Below are 19,085 nucleotides of genomic sequence, written 5' to 3'. Positions count from 1 at the left end.
GGCAGTTATACTGCACTGAACAGATCATGCCCTTACTCCAGACTTCCTTTTGTGCCGTGTTTTTAGGCACAGGCCCACCCTTTAAAGGGCTGTGTTTGAGCAGTTCTCTCATTTTTTTTTTTTTGCCCCCGTGCTTTCCTTCGGAAACCCACTTTTTACCACTGAATCAGAGCAAAGGGTAATCTGTTGAAAACAGGAATTGCTGTTTGTTCCGATTCAGCGTTAAAGAGTGGGTTTTCGAGGGGAAAGTGCTGGGACAAAAAAAGTGCGGATGAGCCTTCAGATTTCACAACTGGAGGAAGCAATCCTTCTGAATGCCAGTTGATGGAAACCACAGGAAAGGAGAGTGCTCTTGTGTTCAGGTCCTGCTTGGGGCTTCCCATAAACATTTGTTTGGCCACTGTGAGAGCAGGATGATGGACTAGATGGACCATTGACCTGATCCAGCAGGCTCTTCTTCTGAGTCTTATTGCAAACTGCCAGGTCTTTTGTTTCCCTGAACATTGTGGCCATCAGCTACTCAGTAGCCAGACCAAATTTTTGTAAGTGCCATTACTTCCCGAGCACCTTGATTACTGCAACCCTGATGAACATCATGAATAATAGCTGGTGCAGAGTAACACCGCTTGTCAATTGTATTTTTAGCATTTCTTTTAAGCATTTGGCCACTTTCCCAGGCGAATCTCTTTAATTATATAGATCTGATTTTCAGGGTTAGGAGAGAAGGAAGGGAAGGTTGTGAAGGAAAATGCAAGCATGAAGGAGGAGCTGGCTTGCCTTCTATATCTTATTTTGCTCAATTAATTCAGCCGCAAGAGAGAACGTTAATTTTGCTTGTCAGGTCTGACTTGAGGATGAGAGGATGCACTAGGCTGCTGTCTCTGTTGCTTCCTCTGGCTACGTTGGCTTCCACTGTGTCATTAAAGGGGCCTCTTGGGATGCCATTTTGCCTGTCACTTGGCAAATAAGCTATGCAAGCAGGTTGGGCCCATCTCACACAGGAGGGGAGGAAATCACCCTCAATAACTGGGAGAGGAAATTTATTGCTACAAGCACAAATGGCAGAAGAAGAGCTATCAGTGAGTTTCCATTAATTTTCAACCTTAATTCTGGGACTGAGGCATGTGTTGGTAAGGATGAGCAAATCTTGGTCAATACTGGTTCCTGTAATGAGTATAACAATCACATTCATTAGAGATTTATGGTATGAATGAAGGAATGAGTGTAGGCCTGTTTTTAGGCTGAAGAACACCACTCTAAAATGGAGTCTCATTAAGACTTGTGGGAGTGATAAGGTTGGCAAGTGAAGTGAGGAAGAAGTGCTGAGCTCATGAGATTTGAGGTACAAACAGGCTGATAACAAAGGACGGGTGTTGTGCAAGATTGACTAATGAGGATGTGATGAACTCTAGAACGTGATGAACAACTATGACAAGGAACAGATGGTGGTGAATCACCAGAGCTGGAATGTCTGATTGAAAGTCTATAAAGAAGGGACTTTCCAGTCGAAAGGTGTGCCATGTTCCCAGCACTGCAACGCCTGCCACCTGTCCTCTTGTCATGGTCTGATCAGCTACTGGTGTAGAGTTGGTGAGTATGACTGAGAATGTGTGTGTGCATGTGCTAGGGAATGCGATTTTAATGTATACAATAAAAATGTTTTGCTGAGTTGCAACTCTCTGGGTCTAATTTTCCTTTCTCCTAAAGAACCAGCTAAAAATGGATCAAAAGAACCTCTTATTTGTAACATTTCTCTCAGTTCTTCATTGTTCCAGTTTTAAGTTTTGTTTTCCACAACAGTTGGCAATTAAAAAGAAGTCATCATAAAAATTCATCAGCATTTTAGGGTGAACTTCTCTCACTATCTTTTCTTGTTCTTCATCTTTTTCCCCAATAGTGGGTCCAACTGTCAAGAATGTGGTTTCTGCTCGTGCTGTAGAGGGAAGTGAGGGGCAGATGGGGCTTGTCAACCTGGGAAGGTAACTCATCTAGGAGAAGGAAAACTCTGATCCTTAACCTCAGCTGCCTTGTTAAAAGGCTATGGAGCACATTGCTAAAGCATTGAAGACCGATGCTATTTTCTGGTGGGATTCAATCGTGTACTGACAAATTCAGGTTGTACAATTAACATTGATTTAGGGCTCTTGCACAACAAACCCTGCTTCCCCCTAAAACTGGACTTTTGCAAGAAGGAAAGTGGAAGGGGGAAAGTACTGGAAACACAGCATTGTATAACTTCTCTGCAAATCCCCAGAGGAGTGCCATTAGCTGTCTCCCATGTTACAGGGGCCTGACTAGGCTCAACTTAGAAGTTGGGCACTTAGTGTCACTGGTCCCACACTGTTGAATGCTCTCTTCCAGCAGAGGTGCAGCAAGCAACAACACCTGGAGGGCGCCTTCTATGCAGGGATGTGCTAGTGATGGACTCTTGGCACTCACCTTCCCCTCCCCCCTCCCCTTTCCCAGAGCAGGTGACAACTGTTGCCATTCTTCACCCCCACTTGCTCTTCTGCTTGTTTGCCCACCACTTTGCTGGGGAATTGAATAGGCAGCAAAAACAGTAAAGGGTGTGTAGAGCATCTGCTATGCATGTATGTTCAATCACTGACATTGCCAGGTTGGGTTTCAAATGTCTCATCTCCGAGACCTTGGAAAGTTACTGCAAACCAGTGTAGACCAGCCTTTCCTGGCCTGGTGACATCCAGATGTTATGGACTACAGCCTCCCCCTGCTGGGGTTGGTGAGAGTAGTTGCCCAGGGCATCTGGAGGGCACCAAGTTGGGGGAGGCTGGTGGAGGCAATATTGAGCTAGAAGCATCAATGATCTGACTCAGTATAAAAGTAACTTTCTATGCTCTTGTTCTGAAAGTGAGGAGGCGGCAATGCTATGGTGTGTGCATGTTGGGGTTGGACAGGGGCGGGGAAAATGAGGTTAGGGACCTACTGAAGGCTTCTTGCTTGAGGTACTTCATAACCTGGAAACAATGCCAAATATTAATAAAAATACAACTGGCCACTTGTGATAAAAGAGTTGGAGAGAGGCAGAGAGAGAACCCATATTTGCTTATCCCTGTGGGGCTCAAGCAAAACACAAGTGTATAAAGTCAGAATACATCCCCTGGATGCATTTGGATGCTCAGCAAACAGCCCATGAATATTAAAAGCTCAGTTCAAGTCTACAGGTGAGATATAGTTAGGCTAAAGAGAGGAAAAGGAAAAGAAAGGAAAGAGACTGTTCTTCTTCATCACATGCATGACGTCCTCGTGCTCTCAGGGAAACAATTAAGCCTCCTTAGACTCCAGTGAGGTATGCAGAGCCAGATTGCACAGCGAGATCCTTCCATTGCTCAGGATGCCGCTTGACATGTCTTTGATGCCCCAGAGGAAATTCTGAAGGCAAATGCAGTACTCACATGTCAAAAGCATTGGTGAGTATGTGGGATATAATTATGAACTTGCTAACGATTAAAAAGAAAGAAAAAGGTTTGCCCCTTGGATAGTACCAGGAAGAATGAGGTGTGTGTGCGTCTTCAGGAGCACAAAGGGATCTAGAAGCCTCTGAACCAGTCACACATCTCTGGGCACGGATAATGAATAATACTCAACACTAGTATGGTGCTCTCATGGGTCCATAGAAATTTGTTGCAGTCCTTATCACAACCATGCATGGAAGGTCAGTTTTGTTTTCCTCACAGTGTGTGTGTGTGTGTGTGTGTGTGTGTGTGTGTGTGTGTGTGTGTAGTCTGAGAGAAAGAGAAAGCCTTGGCTAAGTACATGATAGAAACAGTGAGGGCCACTGACTTGGACGATTCTAAAAGAGGATTAGACAAAGTCAGGGAGGAGAAAGCTATCAACAGCTACTAGCCCTGATGGTTACATTCTACCTGTCAGATTTAGTATGCTTCTGAATATCAGTTGCTGGAAACCACATGGGCAAGGAGTGTTCTTGTGCTCGGATCCTGCTTGTGGGTTTCACACAGGCATCTGGTTTGCCACCACAGAACAGGATGCTGGACCAGAAGTGGTTTGATCCAGTAGGCTCTCCTTATGTCATTTTTGCCATTCAGAATCCACTTTTGTTGCTGTGTTATTAACCTCCATACTACAGGAATATAGTTTAAAAGTGCTTGAATATCTGCAAATATTAAAGATTTCACCAATCCAAAATAGATATTGAAAGCAAAAAGAATGTACCACTGGACATGCCCACATCCCCTACTCCAATGAGGCATTTTCAGTATCTATCTATATTTGACAGTGCCTTCCTGTACAGATATACCTAAAACATATTTTTTTTGCTGAATCAGTCTCAGTTACAAATCTAAAGCAACATTCCTTATAGTTTCTAAACATTTTTCCGTTGTTTAGCATGTACAGCATATTTTAATTCCTTATCCCGCAACTCTCCAGTTCTTGCGCACCCGCTTTACAAAGGGCAAAAAAAGTATTTATAAACAGCAGTCATGGATTTAGCTTTCTGAGAAGACAAAAAAATTCCCTCCAACAATTTAGGAGATGCCAAAGTGCTCAAATCAGACAGTTCATAAATAGACACAAACATGTGTTGTAAATGAAAACATTAACAAAGAAGAAAAGGCAGCACACTATGGAACTCACTCCTCCAGGAAGCAGTGATGGCAACCAGTTAGGATGGGTTTAAAAGAGAATTGGGCAAATTCATAATCACAGCGGCAATGTTCTACAATAGCCATCAGAGGCATTGTCCACTGAATACCAGTTCCTGGGAATCACAGGTGGGCAGAGTGCTGTTGTGTTTGTGGCCTATTTATGGGCTTCCCATGGGCATTGGTGAGAGTAGGATGAGCCACTGGCCTGATCCACCAGGCTCTTATGTTCTTAAAAGGTAAAGGTAAAGGGACCCCTGACCATTAGGTCCAGTTGTGACCGACTCTGGGGTTGCGCGCTCATCTTACATTATTGGCCGAGGGAGCCGGTATACAGCTTCCAGGTCATGTGGCCAGCATGACAAAGCCGCTTCTGGCAAACCAGAGCAGCACATGGAAACGCCATTTACCTTCCCGCTGTAGCGGTTCCTATTTATCTACTTGCATTTTGACGTGCTTTCGAACTGCTAGGTTGGCAGGAGCTGGGACCAAGCAATGGGAGCTCACCCCATCACATGTTCTTATGAGAGCCCAAATTTAGTCCCCATAGGTGCACTGCAGCAAATGTCATATTTGATGTCTTTGCAACTGAAGAAAGAAAATGCCCAACTGAATCTATTGCAGTTGGTAACACTGAAAGAAGTGCATTTTTATGAATGAGTATAGGCACACACTTAGAATTCTTGGAGTAACCAGGAGCATAGAGAACCCTTTCCCAAGTTGCCAAACCAGACATCAAAGAATAATGCCTTCAGTCTGGAGGAAGTCTTATAATTACAAGCATTGTTGCTGATGATGAGTAATAGATTCACTTGGCCATCCCTACCACATGGAGATAAATCCCACTGTGCTTTTAGACATCATGACAATTTTCATCTGTGTTCAAAATGCAAATCTATTTCTGTCATGCCTTGAAAATATTGAGATGAGGAAATCTATCCTTGCAGAAAACACTGGACCTATCCACACTTACAATTCCTCTGCTGTTTCTAGGCACTGCCTGCTCTGTGTCCTTTTTTTAGGTTCTGGAGCTTTCCCTGTGAAAAACCACTTTTTAAAGCTCGATTGGAGCAAGCGGCAAACCACAGGAAACCTGAATTTGTTCCAACTGAGTTTTAAAGAGCAAGTTTTTGCAGAGTAAGCTCAGAGCAAAGAAAACCACTCGGACACAGAGATTTTAAGTGTGCACCTGTGCCTGGAAAAAGTAGGGCAAAAGCTAGATGTGGATAAGCCCATAGTGAGGAGATATCCTGATGCTGGGATTGCTACTACAGGACTTGATCTCAGCTGATTGACTAAGCCCCTCAGTATCAGTTTATCACTGAAGCACAGCATAAGGCGGCATTTTGCTTTCTTAGCCACTGATTTCTGTATTTGAATATTGACTATATTTTGACTCTATGAGAAGAGAAGATAAATACAGGTTGGTGCAGTGAAATGCTCAATAATTACATTGCCTCAAGGTGCCCTGAAGGGAGCAGACGGCTACTGAAGTTTAAAATAGCTTTTGTCCAAAAAGGAGAGTGAGAGAAAAAATCTTGCAGTTCAGTAAGCTGCCTTTCCCCTTAAGCTAGGCAGGGGTTATGCTGCTTGCTTCTCTTATTGGGTCTTGTTCAGCCGCTCTGTGCCATCACTACAATGTGCAACCAGCAAACAGCCATCAGGTGAAAAGGTAGACAAAGATCTTAGAATGCAGAACCAAAAGACAATGGCAAAACAGGGCAGGCTTTAAATAGGGATTAAGCTTTCGAGTTCTGTTTAAAGGGAAAATATGTGCACATATTGTTGATGGCATTTGTCTCAAAGAACAATGGAGCGTGCCTCCGGAGGTGAAACCAAATTCCTGTGTTAGCAGCATCAAAGTGACCCCCTTGGTATGCACGCCTGGGCAGTGTGTATGGAGGTCCTGGGCTGCCCAGACGACAAGACCCCCTACCCTCAGCCTCACTGGGTGTGATCCAAAGGAAAGCAGAGCAATACGTTTGGCAACAGCTTAGCTGCAGGAGTTGCCAGGAGGTGGCATATAAGGTAGTATCCAACCGTCTTAGGGACTCTGGATTTGTGTAGGATTTTGTCCTTAGTCCTTTCTTCCCTTGGAAGATACCCTGCAAGGCAGCGGAGGTTTCAGATCAGGGTTTTCCTTCTTCTAGATGAACTACCTTCCCAGGTTGATGAGCTCCATCTGCCCCTCACTTCTCTCTACAGCACATGCAGAAACTGCTTTCTTGACTGTTGTGCCTGCTGTTGGTCTTGTTGGGCACTCCTGCTAATAATGCACTCAGGTCAGGATTAGTTGATAAGCTGCAGTACTCTGTTTGCCCATTATGAGGGTGGCACTGCAGAACAGGGAAGATCAGACCAAATAACTCCTTAAGTTTGCTAACTACCGTAGTGCAGGGACAGTGCCCCCAGTAAAATTGTACAGATACCACTCAGTCTACCTTGCCTGAAAGACACAGATGTGGACTGGTGCCTTTGCAGTTATCTCTTAGGTAGGGATAACATTCCATCATCACTCCACAAGGTCTAAAACCCACAGAGGCTTAATGTGTATGTTCTGTTTTATTCCAAAGAGCTTAATGATCTTTCTCCCAAGATTTAGCATCTCTTCAGGGTTGCCTGTACATCAACGTCAGGGCTATAATGAATCAGAGCCAGGTGCTCTTTCCAGGTCACTTGGAGGGATAGAGGGAGAATTGTATTTCTTTTGTCTGTTCTTGAAGTCCTGCCAGATGCCCAAAGTCACCAAGAGTACAGGATGCCTTGCCCAGTTCTGCATTTAAGGTATGCAAGCAAGCCGTCAGGCATTGAAATAAGGATGGTTTTAGGGTAGCTCTCTTGCAAGACTCATGTTCATTCCTATTCTCTAGCTTGTGGAGGAAAATGAAGTTTATCTTGCTATTCTGGAATTTCATTGGAAATTTCATAATACTGTATATAACTTTTAGCTTGTAGAAAATGCATTACAGTATCACAATATCTTAGCAATATCCTTAAAATTACCATCCTATAATGGAGTTTTGTGTTGTTATCCCCATATTGCAGAAGGAAGGCTGAGACTGAGGCTTCTCTAAAATCATCCAGTAAGGAAGAGGGAAGAGTCACACCAGGTACTTTTTGATTCTTTCTCTCTACCCAAGTGGTCACCAACATGATGCTCTCCAGATGTTGCAATTCAACTCCCCATCAGTCCCACTCAGTATTGCCAATGTTCAGGGATACCATTGGCTACCCCTGCACTAGCAGGACCTCCAGGAAGCAACTTAGTAGGTATAGAACAGGGGTTGGCAATTTTTTAAAGCCGTGGGCCGGTCCATTATCCCTCAAACCTTGTGGCAGGCCGGAGAAGCAGCACCGGGGGGTGGGGGTGGAAGAAGAGACAAGGGGGGCAAGTAGTCCTCCCCATTCCCCACCCCCAGCCACTGCACTGGGGCTGCTGCCGCCGCCGCCACTGCTTCTCGTGAGTAGGCAGAGCGAGCTCATCTGCTCTACTCTCTGGCCCACAGGAGCACCAGGGTGGTGATGGCAGAGGGAAGATGAGCGGCATGAAAGGGCTGGCTCCTGAGAGGGGCTGCTTAAAATAGTGCTCAGCCAGCTCAGCCCAGCCCTCTTCCTCCTCTTGGCAGGGCGGAGAGAAGCCAGGAGGAGGGAGGGAGGAGGCACCGCCACGGTGTGTGTGTGTGGGGGGGAAATGGAATGGCGCAAGAAAAAAAGACGTAGCCCGAATGAACAGACTCCCCACACCGATCCATGAACAGTCCGCGGGCCAGATCCTGAAGGCAATTGGGCCTGATCCAGCCCACGGGCCTTAGTTTGCTGACCCCTGGTATAGAATCTCATAATAGGGAGAAGCCTGGCATAACATATCTGTGATAACGGATTAGAAGCAAGTCTCACTGTGTTAAGTTCAAACATATTCTATTCCTCTCTAAGTGCGAATGGTGGGCAAACACAAACAAACCAGCATGTATTTTTGGTCTTGCAGTAGAAGCCCACAGCATTGACTGGCTGACCTTCTGTGATGTCATCAAGAAACACCCTCAATCCCTGGAATGAAGCCAACTGCATGCAGCTATGATTGGCTTACCTTTTATGATGTTACCAAGAAACACACACCCTTAATCCAATAAGAGGCACCAACTGCATGCAGCAGTGTTTTACTGACCTTCTGTGATCTTACCAAGAAACGAACAAGACAGTCTCAATCCCCAGAACAGAAGTGAATTGTAATCAGCACTGATTGGCAGAACTTCTGTGATGTCATGAAAAAACACCTCTTCTCAACCCCTGGTTTTGATTTCCCTTCTCCATTGTTAAATTAATACATTAATGAATGAACAGGTAAACACAAGAATATTCACGCAGTGCTGTGTGTGAAAGAGAGATAGAGAGAACTAGTAGTCTGCCTGAAGCATGGCAGACGGATGCTAAGGGGGCAGTTGAGCAGCATTCAATTCACTGGTAGGCATTTGTAATTTCTGATGCAAACCTCATCTCATACCAATGGCTGAGGTATCTACGGCAGCAAGCTCTCTTTCTCCAAGGCATTTCTCTTTGTCCATTTTTAGGAAGTGTCAAACATAAGATTGTAGAATTGGAAGGTACCCTGGGGGTCATCTAGTCCAACCCCCTGCAATGATCTGTGTCATCTGAGAACACAGCAACTGATCTGGGAATTTCCAGCATATTCTATGTGTACATTTACATACTATGAGGCAACATGAGGCAACTGCCTCAGGTGCCAGGATTCATTGTCCGCTGCTGCAGCTGCTGCTGCAACAAGAGCTGTGGCACACTCCTTGAAGGCTGGATGTGTCACCACCTCAGCAGCTCCCCACCCCTGATTCCGCCTCTACAGTGGCCTCTCAGTGAATAGGAGGTGCTGCTGATTTTCTCCCACTGCAGGAAGGAAATGGTGGGAGCTGCCCTCGGGGATTTCCTGGGCTCTGTACTGGCCCTGCATTATTCAGAGTGCCCTGTGATGGCCTTTGATTCCCACTTCAACTGCCAAGTAAGGTTGATTTGACACCCTCCTGCCACGTTCCTGATGTAGATCTCCACTCACTCCTTCTTCCCTGGTGGGGCGGGGAGCACCATTTTTGTGGTTTGTTTCAGGTACCAACATGTCTTGGGCCAGCCCTGCATACATTTAACTATGAGGTCCTGTTCGACTTTTTGCTTTTGGCCAGAAGAAGGTGGGGTCATAAGTCGTTCTCATCTTCAGCTTGCAACAGCAATCCATGTTACTCTTTGCTTCAGAAGTCAGGTGATTCTCAAGGGTCAATTGCTCAATGTTACAAAGGGAGGGATATAAAGAATCCAGACTTTCATGTTTCCCTAAGGGTGACTTTTCTGCCTCCAACCTGCAGCTGAAGTTTCTTGGGTGCCAGGCAGAATCTCACTTTTCTGTCCCTCTTCCACACAGGCACACGTATATACACAAAATGCATATTTCAAAGAAAATAATAAAGAAAGTCCATCAGTTGACTTACTGCTATGAGCTGGTAGGAGTTATTCATCATTGCTATGAGCATATTTAGCAAGACCACTAGGGAGATGACGTTGTACGTGCCAAACATGGTGGCCCCAACAAATTCTGTGAATTCATGCCTGGCTTTCACATTAGTGACGTAGAGGTTCAGCAGACCAAACACAGACCAAAAGAGTGACTGTAGAGTTTCAAAGAGCCTGCAAAAGAGGAATGCCACATTTGTCATTGCTGGTTGGACATTTAAAGCCTTCGTTTATTTTAAGTACACAGAGAGAGGCATGCTAAGGATCAAAGCTGTTGCCTTCGAGAATACTCCAGATGTTTTAAAGCAGGGATGGCAGAATCCAGGGCGCCCCAGATGTTGTTGAATGCCAACTCCGAGATCCTCAATTTTTCATATAATTAATCAAACACACCTGACAAATTAATTTAAACACACCTGACAATCAGAGGTGTATCTCACCTCCCTTGTGCCCTTGGCAAGGAGATGTATTTGTTCCACCGCCCGAACAGTGGAGGAGCGACCAGGTCAGGATTCTAGCCACTTTGTGCCAGAGTAGAGAGGCATGGTTTTTGCACCCACCCACCCCGAGTTTGCACCCTTGGCAGGAGCTAACCTCACCAACCCCTAAGTACACCCGATGCATGCAAAGTTCGAGGAGACTGGAGCCACCACATTCCATGTATAAATTCATTTAAAACAAAGTTCTCCTCCATCCTTGTCCTTATGTGATAACCAGATATTTTACCTTCTTTCCCCAAGACCCATGGAAAAATATGCAAATTGCCAGCCTGTCCCTTCTCTACTTCTTCCTTTGTCCATTATTCAGAAGAGCTCCCAATGTTTTTATTTAAAAGCAGCTGCAGAATAGGGGTTCCAAAGTCTATCAGAGAAGCGGTGCTGCGGTGGGTAGGTTAGTCCTTTTCCCAACTGATGCGTTTTTGTTTTTATTATTATTACTTATTACATTTGCATACCGCCCTATGCCCATAGACACAAAAAATACAATATAAAACCACAAAATACATAATAAAAATATAAACAAATACAACCCAATAATCCCTTTTTCCACAACACATTTTGAAAGAACATTGGATCATGTCCATCAGCCAAAGGCCTGGTTAAAGAGGAACGTTCTTGCCTGGCGCCTCTAGGTGTATAATGAAGGCACCATCTGAACCTCCCTGGGGAGAGTATGTTGCAAATCAGAAGCCACTGCAGAAAAGGTCCGTTCTCATGTTGCCACCCTTTGGTCCTCTTGTGGAGGAGGTACACAAAGAATATATTCCCCTGTTCTCCTTCTTAATGCTGAAATATCCCCCTGTAGCTTCACAGAGAGGGCTGTTTTTGATCAAGAAAACGGTATGTGGGGTGGGGGAGAGTTATGTGCTCCTCCCCCAGTGCCACTGCTATAAACATATTCAGACTTTTCCCTCACCTCTGCTTTAAGGCGGGGGGGGGGGGAGATCCTATCACTGTGCTGCACTATGAACTTGGCAGAATGTATTTCTCCACTACCTGCTGGCCTGCGATTTGAAATCAATAGGGGAAGAACAATTTGTGGTTCCATCACCAGCTATGGCTTGTGAGGTGGTTACCCAAGACAGGGCCTTCTCAATTGGTGGCACCCCAATTGTGATCCTCATCGCCATCATGTTATTATTTGTCAGATTTGTATATCACTGTATACCCATGGATCTCAAGGTAGTTCACAACATAAAACCACAATATAAAACTACAAAATACATAATAAAAATAAGAACAAAATGACCCAATAACACCCCCCCTTCCACAATACATTTAAAAGGGCATTGGATGTCAATCAGCCCAAAGCCTGGTTTAAAAGGAACATTTTTACCTGGCGCCTAAAGGTGTATTCATAACATAGCTGCCAAGTTCTCCCTTTTTTTTAAGGGATTTTCCCTTATGCTGAATAGGCTTCCTCGCGAGAAAAGGGAAAACTTGGCAGCTATGATTTATAACAAAGGCACCAGCCAAACCTCCCTGGGGAGAGTATTCCATGAACGGGGAGGTGTTGCAGAAAAGTCCTGTTCTCGTGTTGCCATCCTATGGACCTTTCATGGGGGAGGCACATGAAGAAGGGCCTCAGGTGGTTATCTCAAGGCCCAGGTAGGTTCATATGGAGAGTGGTGGTCTTTGTTGAGGTGTTGCGGTCCTGAGCTGTTCATCTGAGGCCCTTCATCACATGCCTCCTCCCAAGAAAGATCTGCAGCGTGGCAACACAAGACTTGGCCTTTTCTGCAGTTGCTCCCTGTTTGTGGAATGCTTTCCCCAGGGAGGGTCACCTGGCACCTGCAGTACATATCTTAAGGTGCCAAATGAAAATGTTTCTCTTTAACCAGACCTTTGACTTCAGCTGATTAACATTCTATATCGTTTTTAATGTGGTTTTTTTTTGTGGGAGGGGGGAATATTGGTTTGTTTTTTATTATGTAATTTTTGTTCCCTAGGGAGCTGTATTTGTCCCCCACATTGATAATCTTCAGACATCAATTAAACTGATGCCTATTTGTCCAGACTTCTTGTATGTAAGTATCTCGTAGGATCCAGCAGATGGTAGGGTGGATTTCTATGCTAATTTGGGTTTATTGCTTTCGATAGGCAGTTTTTAGACATTTTGACCTGTTGATAGGTGATCTTTTCATTTTAGCATTGGTGTGTGCACTAAACTGTCCTGTAGGGTGCAAATACAAACAATAATAGCAATAATCTGTTTTGATCTGTATATTTGGAATTTTTGTTTTAAAAATGAAGTTTTTCATTGTTTTCATTTGATGCTTTTTGATGTTTTATTATAGTGTTGCTGTGCACTGTACTACCCTGGGCTGCTATGGGAGGAAGGGCAGTAAAGAAATAACAACAACAGCTACAATAATAATGTGCAGTTTGGCCCTTAGCTTAACACTTGGAAAATGGGAAAATTTGGCCTAAATTTGACAAAACGCAAGTACATTTCAAGGAGTTCACAGCAGATCTATTTAGCTAGCACAGGAACTACAGACTAAACTTCCAGTAGCCGGGGGGGGGGGGAATCAAACTGCAGCTGCCTTCTAAAGATACCCAGAGCAAAGTGACTGTCAGATCTCATTTCAATAGCACAGTTAGCTTCTACTTTTTACTGGCTTTGGAACAAAACCCATTCCAGTTATCCGTCACACTTCACACACAAAAATGGTGTGAAGGGAAAGGCAGGCTCTTCCTTCCTATTACCAGGGATGGCACTACCAAAAAAGGAAGGTGGAGGGAAAGAAGAGAGAGGTTAAAGTAGGTTTGAAGGAGTACACCCTGCTGTGCATAGGAAAACTATGATGGAAATAATGTTCTGGAAAAGGAAGAGTAATTTTTTCCAGAGGGGATGCTTGCCCATTCTTGCCTGCTACTGCCACCAACCTATGACAGCAATCAATGACTGGAAGTACATCAGCAAGGGCACATTTTAATCCTACCATACCTTTACCCATGTCCCTGTGTTGTTGGAATGTGCAGTTCCCCACTGTCTCGCTGCCAATGGATGCAGAGAGGATGCATAGTGCTCTAATGGGTTAAGTGCGTTGACGATGGCCACAGGGTAATGTTTTCAGCCAATGGAAGCAGGGAGACACACAGCACTTTAGTGAGTTAAGAGCTGTTCTTTAAGTTGTAGGTATCCAAGGGGAGATTAAATGTGACCAGTCCCCTACTTCTCCTGCCAATGGAAGGAAGGAGGCATGCAGCACCGTCCTGTTCTTTATGCAGTTGATGAGCAAGAGGAGGCTATATGTTGTAATTTTCAGCAGTCCCCTACTTCCTCTCTGCCAATGGATGCAGCACTATTATGGGTTAAACCAGCCTCCACTGGCCTAGTGCCTGCCAGAAGTTTTGGACTACAGTTCCCACCAGGGCTGATGGGAGTTTTTTCTTTCCTTTCTTTCTTGTTTAGTTTCTGCTTTTTATTGTATGTTGAAAAGTTTTAATTAAACTATAAATGAATGAATGAATGAATGAATGAATGAATGAATAACTAACTGGAGGGCATCAGGTTGGCAAAAACTGGCTTAAGCATTGCCCTTCATTGTGGATGGCCAGGGGAAGATTAGATGTGACATTATAGCTTTCTGCAGTCCCTGTGTGTTTAATGTTCTGACCCACAGCTCTGTTGCAAATATATTTTGCAGATGGCCTATCAAAGCAAGGGAGAATTTGCCAAGAACAGGAAAGCCAGACCATAAAGCTAGATTTATTAATGGTTTGACCTCCTGCTTGTCACGACAGAATATTACTGTTCCAGGAGGTGGATCTCTCCAGAAAAAAAGGGGGGGGGGAAAAGGATTAAGACTATCCTTCAGGAAGCAATAACAAAGAGTACGACGGTGTCCTATTTTAAACAAGTTGTGCAAACAGGAACAAGAGCCCTTGCCTGAGTCTCTTATAGAACTAGAGCTTATTAGCTGCTACTCTTCAGATCCAAGAGGAGTCAACGGAAGCCGCTCAGCTGCATTCTTCCATTAAGGGTGACTTAAATGCAGCAAACTCAAAGTGGCATTGGGGGCCGATTGCAAACCCATTGCAATGCCGCTCCTTCACACCGGCCCACAGATATAATTTCTTATTTTGCAGGCTGCCCGTTCTTAGCAAGTTATTCATGCTGAGCATCTGTTCGAAGAGCCAAATGTCACTTGGCACCAGGGGTGTTAATAATGACTGTTTCAGCTTTTAAGACAAGGTAGAGTGAGCTTCTGAAGCGAGGCTCCAACAAAAATGCAATTGCCGCGCTCTCTCCTCGCCTGTAAAGAGACTACCACTCTAATGGTCTCCCCCTGCTGCTTCTTTGTTTCCTACAAATCTCCCCCCCTCCCCAGAGTCTGAGCCCCCTCACATTGCCTTATGCGGCAGTTTTCCTGTGTTTGCGGAGTTGGCTTGTGAGTGTTCAAAGGCTGTCGTCAAGTCATTGAGTGTTGTTGCTGTCAAGCGGTTCACCGTACATTTTCTTAAGCTCTTTATTGTGTGTTGACGCCCTTCTTGGAGATACGAAAATGGCTTTTTATAGTTATAATGAAATGTCAGGATTCAAGCCGTGTGGCTCCATGGCAGCACAGTACAAGAGTTCATGGTACATCTTCTCCAGAAACATAGGTCTCCAGGAAGATCGCTGGAGTACAGAAAACTCAAATGCCGACGGGCTGCCTTCAGCACAACAAGACCAATATAGGCTTTTGAGACAGAGATACTGTAATCTATCAACTGAATGCATAAACTCTAAGCTGCATATCCCTGTTTAAAATCTGTGCTCAGCCATTGATTCAATGGGCGGCCTTAAGCAAGCCACTATCTATCCCGCTGCCCCAGCTCCTGTCTGTAATGTGAAGATAATGCTTCTAGTCTGGTGTTATAAGGTTGGCTGTCTTGATTAGCCTGAATGGGCCTATTGCCATTTTGCCTGACAAACATGATGGGTGACAAGGGACTTATCAAGAGAGATGGATGTTCCCTGATGGCTCTAGCCTTTGGAAGATGATGCTGTCTGTAAGGAGGGACAGAGAGCAATCAAGGAGGGAGATTGCTTGAATTTATGCAGTGAAAGAAGGCTGAGAGTTTTCAGCTGGTGTTGGCTAAAACTGAACCCAGTATTGTTCGGCTGCAGCTCTTTGGGAATCTGATGTTGGATTAGTGGTTGTGTTGCTTGTTTTTGGGAGCCCACTTGCTTCCAATTGGTTCTGTTTTTATGTTTGCAAATACCTAGTGATTATGAAGGCAACTCTCATCCAAAGGAAACAAAACTCCGAAGCACTACCTCTGAATTTTTAAACTTGAATAGGGAAGTGTGGAGTGCATAACACTACCATACTGTGTTGTTGCATAACACTACCATACTGTGTTGTTATAAGGATAACCCAAAATGCATGTAAAGCACTTAGGAGGACAAGAACTAGACGAATGCTGCTGTGAGCGATGGTGATTAAGATAATGATGATGCATCTGTGTGGTTCTAAAATTTCAGAGCTAGGTAATCAGTTTATGGCATGGCAATGATGGATAAATGGCTCTACTGGGGGGGAGTGGGGATCAGTATCCCTGTGAATATGACCACTTGCCACCTTTTGCCTTCCTGGCTGGTAGCACTGGTGTGTGGTCACTACTGCAGGTGCAACTACTGATTGATGGAGCAAGATTTCTGCAATTTACCTTTAAAAGTTTGCATAAATGAAGCTCTTACAGCAAGCTCTGCTTAGGACAGAGATTGGTTGCATTATGGAGTTCCCAACTGGAAACTCTGTACTGCAACCAATCCCAACATGGCTTGCTGTCAGCATCTTACATGCCAAAGAACACACTTTAAGGATCCCAACTGTTCCTTTTCGGTACAGATAAGATGTTGGCAGTGGGGCAAGTGCCACTGTTTGGAGGAAATAACCCCAATTGATCCTAATTTGACCCACTGACCAGAGGTTCCCGACCACTTTCTTAAAGGAAGTAACAGGGAGCTAAAAGAAGGTAAAACCTGGATAAGTAATGTGAATGGGGCAATTAGAAAATACGGGTGGCATGCTTGGAATTGTGTGTGTGTACAAATGGCAGCAGAAGCCATTGTAGAGTGAAAGTTATTAAATGATTTTTTTATTAACAAGTTTCACAAGCATTGTGGCCTTTCCCCAGTTCTTCAGCCTTTGAAGCCTTCCACAAAATGTTTCTGAAGAATATTATGATCCATGGTTCTGAAAAGTATATGGCTATATTCCCTGACTATTCCTTGGGCCCCAGTACTCTATATAAATCTAGTATAATAAAATAAAATAAAATAATCACATAATCATACTCCAGAACTCAAAAGTTGGCAATCCTATTGAGGATTGTGAGATGGTGAAAATATTTAAATATCAAATTTGGGGTTTCATAGCTTTTACTTTGGGGAATCAAGCAGCCTGGTCAAGAAATGGGGATTTCAAGAACAGAAACAGCATTAATAAATCAAACATTCTTGGATTTTCAAGTGTGGGGCCTCATGAACAGGGAATTGAGAGATGCTTCTGCAAGTCATGAGTTACAAGGCCTGGGTTCTTTAACTCTGGCTTTACTCCCTGCCGCCACCTGGAAAACTCTTGGGAATTAGATGCTTCCAGTAGGGCTGTATAACAGATTAGGATGAGGTCCTAGCCAAATTGGGCTAATTTGGAGGGCTCCAGGCACCAACTGATTTGGGTTGAGACAGTCCTATATCACTACAGGCTGTGTTGGGTGGCCCAGAGAGATCTAGGGTTTTCAGGGAGGCCAAGGTTTTAGGCAGAGATGGGAAGGAGAAACCATGAAATGGAAGGGCCTACCAAGTTGGGTTAAGATAAGGGTGGGGGCAACCCAACCTTCCCTTTCTGTCAGTCCCCTCCTTCTTCCTGCCCCCTGAAGCAGCACCACACAAGACTGAATCCTCACATTTCAATTTGTGCGGTGCCAGTTGCTGTTCCTTCACAAATGCCTTCCTTGCATGCAGTGAAGCTGCTCATGAAGAAGCAGCATCCTGCAGGATAGTCTCTTCCAGCTTATCACCTGGTTATTGGGAAGATTCAATCCTGTGTGTTGCTGGTTGCTTCATCCTTACGAGTGGTTTCCCCACAGGCGGAGAAGCCACTCGTTAAGGAGCAGCACCCCACAGAACCCACACAGCCAAGGGAAAAAGGTGACATAGTGTCTCCTCCTTTACCCAATTCCTCCCAACCATATGGGGTTTAGTAAGCCCCTTGACCCTAATTGCTTTGGGGGTAGAGTGGGTGGCCTGATTGGGGGCCCTCAGATCAGAGCTGTGGGCAGATCTGAGGGGGCTGTGCACAGCTCTAGCTTCCAACCTTATCCTTGCTGCTGTACTACAACCCTGTCCTCTCAGTCAGACAGGTGGCCTAGGCAGCCCTCTATAACTACTACTGCTCCATGCTTGGTTCCCCACTTGGAGAAACTGGTCTCTGAGGAAAGGAATCCTCCTTGGAATCAGACCACCATCCTCTCTTAAGACACCAGCAACTGCATTTGGACCTTGGCTCTTTGCCTACCTGCACTGACCTTCTGAGGCTGCATGCCTCTGACTGTACCAGGTCATGACAGTGTTAGAAAAGCAGAAAAGGGGAAATGGGCTCCTGGGCCAAGAGCAAAGAGCCCTCGATGTGATATGCCATTGTCCCTGAAGCCTGTTTACTCATCTGCCCCTGCATAACCTGAGTTGACCCAAAGGAGTGTGGCCCAGGCTGATGCAAATACTGATCAACCCAAGAAGAGCTTTTGCCACAGCAGTGGTGACAAAGAACATCTCAGGAGAACAAAGCTGCAGGTACTAAACAGGGCTAAACAGGAAATGCATATAGTGCACGAACTTGGGGCCACCCCATGAAGCTGAATGTTGGAAGAATCAGCACAGGTGCAGAGAAAGTCCTTCAGGTGCAGAGAAAGTCCTTCTCTGCACACTGTATAAACTATGGATATAGTGATGGCTAACCACTTGGATGGTTTTAAAAGAGGATTAAATACAAAGAGGATCAATGGCTGCTATCAATGAGGGTGATTTGTTCTATCTTCACTGTCAGAGGCAGCATGCATCTGAATTCCAGTTGCTGGTCAGTGCAGGTAGGGAGAGTGTGCCCTCAGTGGGAAAAGTCTGCTGGATTCAATGGGCCCCTTTAGCCTGATCCAGCAATGAGGTTCTCCTGATGTTCAGTGGCAGAGCATCTGCTTTGTTTGTAGAAAGTCCCAGATTCAATCTCCAGCATCACCAGGTAGGGCTGGGAACTCAGGAAAGCCACTGCTAAGCAGTGCAGACAGTCTTAAGCTAGATGGTGGCAGCCAAGTTTGGTCTTGTGTTTTTAGTGTTTGATGTTGTATTTGTGTTTTTACTATTTTTTGTTGGGAGCCACCCAGAGTGGCTGGGGCAACCCAGTCAGGTGGGTGGCATGTAAATATGTTGTTGTTGTTGTTGTTGTTTTGTTGTTGT

The 19,085-nt window shown here is 44.9% G+C and overlaps 1 protein-coding gene across 1 annotated transcript in view; it reads right to left on the bottom strand.

Moving 5' to 3' along the window:
* TRPC5 (transient receptor potential cation channel subfamily C member 5) overlaps positions 1-19,085 on the bottom strand; it is a 167,827-nt gene that overhangs the window by 19,084 nt on the left and 129,658 nt on the right. Inside the window, exon 7 of the mRNA XM_035112475.2 lies at positions 10,118-10,313. Within this exon, the coding sequence (XP_034968366.1) occupies positions 10,118-10,313 (196 nt within the window). The remainder of the gene's footprint in view (positions 1-10,117; positions 10,314-19,085) is intronic.

This window comes from Zootoca vivipara, chromosome Z (genome assembly GCF_963506605.1).
Source record: "Zootoca vivipara chromosome Z, rZooViv1.1, whole genome shotgun sequence".
NCBI lineage: Eukaryota > Metazoa > Chordata > Lepidosauria > Squamata > Lacertidae > Zootoca > Zootoca vivipara.
This window is presented reverse-complemented; position numbering and strand designations above follow the sequence as displayed.